Raw genomic sequence first — 12040 nt, 5'->3', positions numbered from 1 at the left:
GTACACATGGAGCAAGGAGAAATCTATTGCTTCTTTTCCAGAAAACAGAGACAAGATTTCAGTATTTATTTTCATAATGGAAGGAAGGGGGCTCAGTGAATATGGGGAGGAAACAGACTTGATGAGTAATGAAGGCCAGGCAGCAAAGAGCATCATTGTCTTTGGACACATTCAAGCAGGAGTGGTCAAAGGCACTGGGCAGGGTTAAAGAACATTTAATTGAGTATGTTAAAGAAAAGCAGAAGCTTTCTGTTGTAGGAAGTAGTTAAATGCACCATCTGTTTAGGTCTCTAGTAGACTTTAAAATGACTTCAGGATATGTGTTTTAACCATTTTGAGGCTTAGATGGTAAAAACAGCCTTCTTTACCAGGTGGTAGTCACATTTTTTATATTTCTGGTTATTTTTAGGTTTTTAAAGTATTCATATATGGTGATATTGTTTCTTTGTTAGAGCGTTGACAGGGATAGTTTTCATATAATTCTGCATGACATAGTGCTGACAACCATAGTACAGTTTTTCCCTGAAAGTTTTGTAAGCTCTCTAACAGGAATCCATGTATTGTAAATCTATCACTTCCTGAAAAGTCATTCCAGAGAAAACTATTTTTCAGCTGAATGAACTTTACTTTCTCATTATTTGTTATACTTTCTGTATACTTGGCTTAAAATGTTCTTTTGGTGTAGTACATTATGAGATTTCCATTACATGATTACTTTTATTTAACCACTCATATTCTTGGTGCAAATAGATAATAATGAAATTAATTCTATGTTTTCACATAAGTATACTCAGTTTCAAAAAATAAAAATGGTTTCTAAAAGATTCACAAACCAAAAATAGACAAAGGATATGAAAAAGTGGTTAAACCAACTGACCAAAAAACAAACAAAAAGGTTTATAAACCTGTGGGGCTCAACTTCACTCATAAGAAGAATGCAGCTATGATGTATCATTTCTTTCATCCACCACATTGGCAAGGATAAAACAGTTTGATAAAACACAGTTTTTGTGGACATAGGGAAACAGCTCATGTAAGGATATGGCTACTTTGATATACTATTGATGGGAGTGTATCAAAATTTTAAATGTACCTACCCCTTGATACAGAGAATTCAGTTTTAAGAATTTACCTCCAGAGATATAGGTATGCAAGTTTACAAAGTATACTTTAGTATTCAATATATGTAGCATCCACTCTATTCATAGACTGTTTAAATAAACATGTGTGTGTGTGTGTAAAATTTAAAAGAAAAGTATAAAACAACGTCTTTATTTGGCATGTATCTTTGTACAAATGTACGCACACACATACAAAATTCTATACAGAATACCAGAGATCTGGATAGAAGGGAACTTCCCTTTCATTGTATTTTTATCATTCACTTTGAATTTTTGTTTCTATCATGTACATGTATTAATTTGTAAAAAGCCAGTTTTAAGTGTTTTTGAGAAGTAATTTACATGCTCTAAAATTTACCAGTTCAAAATGTCAGTTCCATGGGTTTTTAGTATATTTACAAAATTGTGCACATATCCATACAGTCTAATTTTGGAACATTTTCATTGCCCCCTGAAGAAACCTTATACCATGAGCAAACTCCCTATTACCCCTCACTCCTCTAGCTCTAGACATCCATCATTCTACTTTCTGTAAGGAGATTTGTCTATTCTAGAATTTCAGATAAATGGTATCATACAACATGTGGTCTTTTGTAACTAGCTTCCTTCACTTAGTGCTTCTGAAGTTCATTCATATTGTAGCATGCCCTTCATTACTTTTTGAATTAAAAATAAAAATCAAAGTGAAAATAGCAATTTCAAAATTACTTATCCTGTGTAAGTGTATTGCGCAATGGTTGTGAAATGGGAGGGAATTACAGAGAAATTATTTTTTGTCAGTAGTTACCATTTCTTGAGCATCTGTGATGTACTAGTCACTCTATTAGACTTTATGTATGTTATCTCATTTAATGCTTTCAATATATGTAGTAGATAACAGTGTATTATTTCCACAAATGAGTAAACTGTGGTATGATTATTTTATGTGTTGCTTTAGACATAAAAATGTAAAGTATAAAAATAGATGTGTTCAGATGTATAATTTACAGCTAAAGTTAGAATATAAGTGTAATAACATTACCACAATGCACAGTGAAAATGTCATTTACTGGCCAGACAGGTCTAATAGAACCTTTTGCAATTATGGAGATGTTCTATATCTCCTTGTCCATTATTGTATCCACTACCACATATGGCTGTTGATTACATGAAATATGGCTAGTGTGGATGAGGAACTGAATTTAATATTAGTTTTTAAAATTAATTTAAATTTAAATAATCACATTCTGCTTCTGGCTATGACATAATAAAGGTAATCCTTACCTTTCCAACTGAAACAGCCAAAATGTGGGCAAAACTTATAAAACAATGGTTTTCCAATCCTGGAATTAGGCACTGAAGGGCAGAGATCCCTGAGAATGGGAAACAAATGAAATGAGTCTATGATTATGCTAGCTTACTGCCTTGAGAAAATTTCCAGGCTTGGATCAAAGAGGAGACATTCGTGCAAAGTCTAGAGGACTTTCTGAGTTGAAGAAACAAGAGTGGAGAGTGAGAGGGGAGCCATGCTGGATGGAGTCCACCGAAGACTAGAGAGGAAAGCATTCAGCTGTTTACTGATTAGGGCATGCACATGAGGAAGATACCCCAGGTCAAAGAAAGAATGACCTGAAAGGATTAGAGGTGCTTGAGTGCTGGCACTCAAGCAGCAGCAGGAATAGTGTCTGTTCCTATCAGCCAGACTGGAAAATCTCAAGATTCATGTGGCATTGGGGAGAGTACACATAAGGGTCTTATCTCAGCAGTGGGGAATAATTAGCCCTAAGTTGAGCACTACTTCACTCCCTCCTAAAATATCTTAAAAGCAAGTCCTTAAAGGATCAGACTGTTTCTAAATAACTGTGACCCAGAACAAAACTCAAGATTTATGGGCATACAAAAATATCCAGCATCCACCAAGGTAAAATTCAGAATGTCTGATATCCAATAAAAATTACAAGGCATGCAATAAGAAACAAGAAAATTTGACCCATAATGAGGAGATAATCAGTCAGTTAAAACCAAATCAAAACTGACAAAGCTGTTAGAATTAGCAGGCAAAGACATTAAAAAAGCGTTGTTACAAGTGAATTCCATAGTTTCAGAAGAGTTAGAGACATGGAAAACAGAGGGAAAAAATCCAAATCAAACTTCTAATGATGATAATTAGAGTGTGTAAGATGGAAACTGTACTGGGTGGCATTAATGACATATATATTACAGAAGAAAATATTAGTCAACTTGAAGACCTAATAATAGAAATGATCCAAAATGAAGCATAGAATAAAGAGAATATTTTTTTTGCAAAATAAAGAGAGCGTTAGTGAGTTGTGGGACAACTTCAGGTGGCCTACTATATATTAATTGGAGTTCCCAAAGGGGAAGGGGAGAGAGAAGAAAATATATTTGATGTAATTATGGTTGAAAAAATTTCAAATTTGATGGAAATTATAAACCCACAGATCCAAGAAACTTAATGAAACCCTTTTAAAAGAAACATGAAGAGTACTCCAAGGCACCTCATAATCAAATTGTAAGAAGACATTTGAAGTGGTACTCATTGAGCCAAATACTGAAATAAAATGATCCATCAACCTAGAAATTGATACCCAGCAAAAATAGCTTTCAAAACAAAGGTCAAAACTATTTTAGACATACATTTTTAAGAAAAAATGTTTAAAATATAGTGGTTTCATAATATAGATAAAAGTATACTAGGTGACAACAATAGCACAGAAGTTGGGGTGGGGGAGAAATGGAAGTGTACTATTGTAACAGTCCATATTGTATGTTTAGTGGTATAATATCACTTGAGTGGAGACTGTATCAATTTAAAGATGTTTACTATAAACCCTTTAAACAAAGAAGCCAACAATGGAGAGAAGATGGAATCATTAAAAAAACGGAGTTGATTCAAAAAAGGCAGAAAGGAAGAAAAAAAAACCAAGAAACTATAGAAAAATAAATAGCAAGATGATAGATTTAATTCTGAACTTACCAATAATCGCATTAAATGTAAACAATCTAAATATGCCAAATGAAGAGGTGGAGATTTTCAGATATGATACAAAAGCAAGAAACAGCAATATGATGCCTAGAGGCAGTGAACTTCAAATATAAATACCAAATCAGTTAAAAGTAAAAGAATGGAAAAACAGTAATCAGAAGTTACTGTCAGATGAAATAGATTTCAGATTAACGACTATCATCAGAGATAAAGAAGGTAATTTCATCATGGTAAGGAAGATGTAATTCTAAATGTTTATGCCCCTAGTAACAGAGCTTCAAAATACGCCAAGGAAAAACTGATAGAACTGTGAGGAGAGATTGTGGAGATACCTCCATAAATACAGCAGGATATTTTGATAGCTTCTCTCAATAATTGATTGAACAAGTAGACAAATCAATAAAGATTTAGAAGATTGGAACAACATTGTCAAGCAGCTTGACCCTCTGCCCAGCAACAGTTGAATTCACATTTAAAAAAAAATGTACATGGACTATTTACCAAACATATGGAACATATTCTGGGACATAAAGTAAGTTTTGATAAATCTGGAAATAATCAAGTCATACATATAAAGTATTTTCTGACCATAATAGAATAAATAAGTCAGTAACAACAGAAAGATAGCTGAAAATCCCCAAGTATTTGGAAGCCAAATAACACACTTCTAATTAAGTCATGGATCATAGAAGGGAGCAAAATCAGAAATTAGAAAGTATTTTGAATGGAACAAAAATGAATTCCCACCTTATTAAAATTAGGACACACAGCAGATCTAGGGGGAAATTTATAACATCGTACATCTATATCGAAAAAGAAAAAAATCTTAAACCAATGGCCTAAATTCCTACCTTTAAGAAACTAGGGAAAAAAACCCAAAGCAAACAGAAAAAAGGAATTAGTAAAGATTAAATTGAAATCAATGAGGTAGAAAACAGAAAAACAGAAAATCAATCAAACAAAAGCTCATTGTTTGATAAAATCAATACAGTTAATAAGTCTATACTCAGACTAATCAAGAAAATAGGATACAAACGGCCAGTAGTGGGAATGAGAGAGGTGACATCACTATAGATTCTACAAGTATTAAAATAATAATACAGAAATGCTGTATGTTATTGATAATGATATGTTCATTATCTTGATTATGTTGATGATTTTAAAGATATATACCTATGTCAAAACTAACAAAATTGTATACATTAAATATGTCAATTATACCTCAGTAAAGCTATAAAAAATTTTAAGTAGCCACACATATAAAGAGTAGCTACAGAATTAGACTGTGGAGCAGTATTCTGTAAGTTCCTTAAGGGTTAGAATTGTATTTAAATATCTTCTTTATGGAGCAGGTACAGAGTAAACATTTGACCAATATTTGTTTAATAGAGGAAATACAAGATACAACTAACAGGGTAGAACATGGATATATCACTTACCTTCTAAGGATCTAAGTTTCCTAATATGAAAAATATATTACCTGAAGGTCCTTTTAGCTCTAAAATGCTATAATTTGAAACACAGAGAAAATCTTCTTCATTATTTAATTGCAGATTTACATTTATTTGGAAAAACACTCTGTTGAAGTTACAATGTTTAAGAAATTAGCATAATTAATTTTAAAAACTTTGAAAAGTGTATGTTACTAAAAATGAAATCCTTTCTTTAGCATCTTTGACATAATACTGACCATCTTTCTGAATAAAATTTTCCATTGGTTCTGTTGATATGGTCCTCTCGTTTATCCCTTATCTCCTCAGTGTCTCTACTAACAAGTCTGTGCTTCCTTGATCACTTTGTATAAAACAACCACCCCTACTCGCCTGCATTTTATTTCCTTATCCTGCTTTGTTTTGCTCCAAAACTCATCACTGTCTGACATACTATTTCAATATCTTCTCTTACCTCACTAGAAGATAAGTTCCAGGAGGGCAAGGACTTTGTCCATTTTGTATACTGTTGTAAGTTTTAGAATAGTCTCTGGCACATAGTATGTGTTCAGTAAATATTTCTTGAATGAGTTGATCAATTGTACTTTAATATTCCTTACACGTTTCCCCCTGCTTGCATATCTTAAATATCTGCTCTATGAAAGAGGTGAGCTCCAAATATTGGTAATTTGAGAGATTTCAAAAGGTCTACCTGTTTAGAAACAAACTTTTTTCCAAGCTTCTATCTCTGGATGAAGTTTTTATATCTAGATCACTTCCATGAATAACAAAACAAAATAAAAACAGTCTGCCGAATACCTGACACTTTGCAGCATCGTCTCATTTAATCTTCCCGACAATTCAAAGTGAGGTAATATACTCACTTTAGTGATAAGGGATCTAAGGCTTAGGGAAATTATATAAAGCATCAGAAGTCACATAAAATTAGATTCAAACCTGTATTTGCCTTATTCTAGAGCTTGAGTTTTTAAACATTATGCTCTTTCCCACTTTCAAAGGTATTATTTGTAAAGATAATCGTTAGTTTAATATGAGCACGGGTGGGTTTAGCATATGAGGATAGAGCATAGCAACATTTTGAGGGAAAGGGACTTTGGAGTTTTCTTTGGAGAAAGTAGAGAGTGTGGGAAAGATTTTTGGGACACTTCTAGAGAGGTTTGTGAGTGGAGTCTGTGAGGGGAATAATGACTAGTGCAGAGAAAGAATGAAACATTGAAAAATTGGGAAGGTTGGCATTGCCCAAAGGGGATACAAGGAGAGGAAAATAAAAACTGAGTTTTGTGATCTGGAGCATTGGCTGGCAAATTATAGCCAGTAAACAAACTCACTTGGACTTTATAATTGATTAGTCAATAAATGAAAATTATTCCTCATGCTTTAAGTTACATTTTCAAAATAGTGATATGAAACTTATGCATCATGGATAGGGTATTTTTGAAGGCGCGAGAGAATGGGAGAGGAAAAGAAGGAGAGGAGGAGAGTGTGTGCATGTTTATTAGATTTTTAAAAATAAATTTATTTATTTATTTATGGTTGTGTTGGGTCTTTGTTGCTGCACGCGGGCTTTCTCTAGTTGTGGCGAGCAGGGGCTACTCTTCATTGCAGTGCGTGGGCTTCTCACTGCGGTGGCTTCTCTTGTTGGGAGCATGGGCTCTAGGCATGTGGGCTTCAGTAGTTGTGGCACTCGGGTTTCCATAGTTGTGGCTCACGGGCTCTAGAGCGCAGGCGCAGTAGTTGTGGCTCATGGGCTTAGCTGCTCTTCAGCACTTGGGGTCTTCCTGGACCAGGGATTGAACCCATGTGCCCTACATTGGCTGGTGGATTCTTAACCACTGCTCCACGAGGGAAGTCCCTATTAGATTTTATATACTTTGTATATTAAGAAAGATTTTATATATTTTATATAAGAAATTAATAAAAGTAATATTTGTTTTATAGTAATTGATACCCATCCTTTTTTTTAAAATTCAGTTTATTTAAACTAAAAAAACATGCAGCTCCCCCATTTCTCCTATCCATCACTCCCCTGCTGCCTGCAACCACTACTCTGTTCTTTGTATCTGTGAGTTTGGTTTCTTTTTCTCCTTCTTCCTTCTTTCTTCCTTATCCCTTCTCTCTTCTTCCTCCTTCTTCACCTTCCACATATCAGAGATATTGTATGGTATTTGTCTTTCTCTGACTGAATAAAATAAGTCAGTTTAGTATCCTCGAGGTTCATCCATGTTGTTGCAAATGGCAAGATTTCACTCCTTTTTATGGCTGAATAATATTCCCCCTTTCTCTCTCTCTCTCTGTCTCTCTCTCTCTCTCTGTCTCTCTCTCTCTGTCTGTGTGTGTGTGTGTGTGTGTGCACCACAATTTATTTATTCATTCATCCATTGATGGACACTTAGGTTGTTTCCATATCTTGGCTACTGTAAATAATGCTTCACGTATCTTTTTGAGTTAGTGTTTTCATTGAATTCTTTGGATAAATACTCAGAAGTGGAATTGCTGGATCATATGGTAGTTCTATTTTTACTTTTTTGAGGAGCCTCCATACTGTTTTCCATAGTGGCTGCACCAAGTTACATTCCCACCAACAGTGCACAAGGGTTCCCTTTTCTCCATATCCTCACCAACACTTGTTATTTCTAGTCTCTTTGGTAATAGTCATTCTAACAAGTGTGAGGTGATATTTCATTGCGGTTTCAATTTGCATTTCCCTGATTCTGAGCATCTTTTCATGAACCTGTTGGCCATCATATGTCTTCTTCGGAAGAATTTAGATCTGTCCATTTTAAAATCAGAATGTTTGTTCTTTTGCTGTTGAGTTCTTTATATATTTTGGATATTAGCCCCTTATCTGATATGTCATTTGTAATTATTTTCTCCCATTCAGTAGGTTGCCTTTTCATCTTGTTGATGGTTTCCTTTGCTGTGTAGAGCTTTTTAATTTGATATCGCACTTTATTTTTGCTTTTGTTTCTTTTGCTTTTGGTGTAAGATTTTAAAAAATCACCATGACCTATGCTTACCAGCTGTGTTTTCTTCTAGGAGTTTTATGGTTTCAGGCCTTACATTCAAGTCTTTAATCCATTTTGAGTTAATTTTTGTGTGTGCTGTAAGATAGTAGTCCAATTTCATTCTTCTGCATGTGGCCATCCTATTTTCCCAGTACCAATTTTTGAAGTGACTGTTCTATCCCCATTGTATATTCATGGCTCCTTTATCATAAATCAATTGACCTTGTATGCATGGGTTTATTTCTGGGCTCTTTTATTCTGTATCACTCTCTATTCTGTTTATATACCAATACCATACTGTTTTGATTACTACAGCTTTGAAATGTAGTTTGAAGCCAGGGAGTGTGATGCCCATCCTCTTTTGGGTTGGTAGGTTTATATATTTCTAAGTCATTCAGATTGTATTTATAATGCTTATCTTAAGCCAAGGTGGCAAACCTATCAAGCTCAATTTGTAATAGCAAAACTATTATACCTTCCTTAAATCAACTAGAAATTGTGTTGGAAATAGCTAAACACTATTTTGTACCATTTTTGTTTTCATGGTTCCTTGTGGTCAGTTTTTAATAGTTGAAGATTGTTCATTTGTCTATGATGTGAGGCCATTGACAATCCTTGTGTTTAATTTACACTCTTATTGTTAACATAAGAACACAGTTTACAACTTCCGTTTTACTGATTTAAAACAATTTTATGGAGATTCATTTTGTTGGCATAACTAAGCTTTTGGTAAGGACTTGGGTTTGGATTCTTTCCATATACATAGTAATATACTTTGTGTTTCATATGATGTGTTCTAGGGAAGCTTCTTTAATCCAGATTTATTGTGTGTTCTGATGCTTGCTTTTAGAGGAATTTATTTTTTTATAGGGAGTCTATATCCCATACAGGATGATTATATTTTTAGGAGCTTTTCTTATTGATTACAATTGGTTGACAACTGGACTGTGTTTTATATTTTAAAAGTCTGGTCATCTTGATATAATAGTTAATAAGCTTCATGATTTTTCTGCTGACTTCACTATTTAGAAGCCATTGTCTCTGTTCTTAGGTTACTTGCTTCTTGAGGAATTCTTAGATATAATTTTTTAAATAGGCTATTCCTTTTTGAACCCTGTTACCCTCTACCCAGCCTATACACACACACACACACACACACACACACACACACACATATAGTGTTATATATATATGTACACACATACATATTGTATAATGTTTATAATTTTATTTATTTATATGTGTGTGTAAATATACAGACTTATTATTGCCTTGATATGACTTATTTGAAAGGTAGAGAATGTGATATGTGTATGACTAGCTTCATACATCTTTTAATTCAGGTACAAGATTTAATAGTGGGTATTTTGCTTTCTAAGACACACAAATGATGATGTCAGTGTTCTTTTGTAAGTAACGTATTTTCTCCTTGTTATAGGTCCTTTTATTCTGCATCACAGCTGCCATGTACATGTTCTTTTTCAGGTATGTTCTGTTATACCTATTTATTTTAATAGAAAAAAATACTCTTCCTTTGTAATTTTTAAATCAACCGTGTAACTAAAGTGTTTTCTAAATTATTATGCCCCACAAGTGACATGAATTTTTGTTTGCTTTGTTTTATTTTCTAGAGTGGTTAGAGATAAGTCACTGCTCCTTAGTGAATAGAGAAAGAGAGGGAAGGAAGATGTGATTTTTCACATTATGCTTATAAGTTCATCTTGGAAAACTGAATATGTAAATTAATAGTCCTCAGATCTTGAAAGGTGAATTTCTGTTTATTGTGGACCTGATTTTAGATATTCTTTGCTCACTTTATAAAACAATCAACATTTTAAATTTAAATGAGAAAAAAGTGATGGTAGGGCTTAATCTAAGTCTTTTACGAACGTAACCTAGCATACTAATCACTGTCTGTAAAATATCAAGTTAGTCCATTATGTCAGAGTTGCATTTTTCATTGATACTGAGACTCTGAGGAATGTGGGGGAGTGTTAGGATGGCTCAGAATTTTAATGCCAGTAAAAATGGTGCCTGTCATTGTCATAAAAACACAACAGTATGGGAGTTGGATTTTTGATTAGGAAGAGCCCACTCCTTCATTATCGTCATTTTCTGTAATACCAGTAATTCCTATTTGTTTCACTCTTATTAAACTCATTTGAATAGACTCTTTCTTGATTTTTCTGGATATAGGCAGAATTCAATCACAGCAGGAAGTTCTACGCTTTTAAAATTAAAATTTGCACTTGAGGGCTTCCCTGGTGGCGCAGTGGTTGGGAGTCCGCCTGCCGATGCAGGGGACGTGGGTTCGTGTCCCGGTCCGGGAAGATCCCACATGCCATGGAGCTGCCGGGCCCGTGAGCCATGGCCGCTGAGCCTGCGCGTCCGGAGCCTGTGCCTCCACAACGGGAGAAGCCACAACAGTGAGAGGCCTGCGTACCGGGGGGAAAAAAAAAATTGCACTTGATTGACAAAAACAGTTATGGATTTTAGTAAGATGTATTTAGTAGATATCTTTATCTTTTTTTGTTTAACCTAAAATAAGGCAATTCAACCATAGCAGAATGTTTAAACAACTAATTTCCTGTCAGAACATTCTAATAAATACTTGATAAGCACAATGATATAATTTGAACTTCCTTTAACTATAAAAAATGTTATATGCAAGTATAAAATGATGATGGTGCTGTAATTTTTCTTGTAAAGGACAGACAAACTGTTAGAAGGAAAAAAATGGATGAAGTTTTTAAGGTGGGAAGGACGTATTCATGATGGAGTGCATAGTATTCTATGTCAGTTATTAGCGACTGAAAAATCGTTGCAGCTATCTGGGGGTCTTTGTGAAATTGTATGACCTACCATTTTTAATATACTTTCATATACACCTTACAACTCCTGTAGTCTCTTCCGTATATTCTAGCAATTTAGGGGTTTGGTAGGGGAGTTAAGAACAATGACTCTTTCATTTCATCAATTGCCAAAGATTTCTTAATTGTATTCAGACACATTATTAGGACAGTAATGCAAAAAGTTCAAGGATTTATCTTTATGCTGTCTAATCTGAAGCTAAAGCATACCTAGTGGGAGAAATGTAAAACAAAAAGATAAAGACTTAGGAACATATCTTTTGTTGGCATGCACAGGAGGAAATTACAGTATCAAATAAAATTTATTTTGTGTGTGAAAATTCCTAACAGACCAGGTAGTTAAGTGAAACAGTCCTTCCCAATATAGCACTTATAGCATATTTGATCAACATTTAGCATTTCTTAGACATCAGAAGTTTTTGAGGTTTAAAAAACAAATTGTCTTGAATATAGTGATAATGCCCAATGTTAGGCATGGTCCTAGGGTATTATACTTTGAAAACTGCTGCCATCAAACTAGTATTTTTGGTGTAGAAAGAAAATCAACACTATAAATATGTATTTTGGTGCAGAGCTACGGAACCTTTTCCTGTTTCAGTCACAGAGT

General features: G+C 34.1%; 1 protein-coding gene across 2 annotated transcripts in view; it reads left to right on the top strand.

The window, feature by feature from the left end:
- The window catches only part of TMEM135 (transmembrane protein 135), a 242613-nt gene that overhangs the window by 159388 nt on the left and 71185 nt on the right, over positions 1-12040 (top strand). For both annotated transcript variants that reach the window (XM_065882158.1, XM_065882159.1), the window contains one exon: positions 10002-10048. In XM_065882158.1, the coding sequence (XP_065738230.1) occupies positions 10002-10048 (47 nt within the window). The remainder of the gene's footprint in view (positions 1-10001; positions 10049-12040) is intronic.

This window comes from Phocoena phocoena, chromosome 8, assembly GCF_963924675.1.
Source record: "Phocoena phocoena chromosome 8, mPhoPho1.1, whole genome shotgun sequence".
Lineage (NCBI taxonomy): Eukaryota > Metazoa > Chordata > Mammalia > Artiodactyla > Phocoenidae > Phocoena > Phocoena phocoena.
The sequence above is the reverse complement of the archived record's forward strand: the minus strand, read 5'-3'. Positions and strand labels throughout refer to the sequence as shown.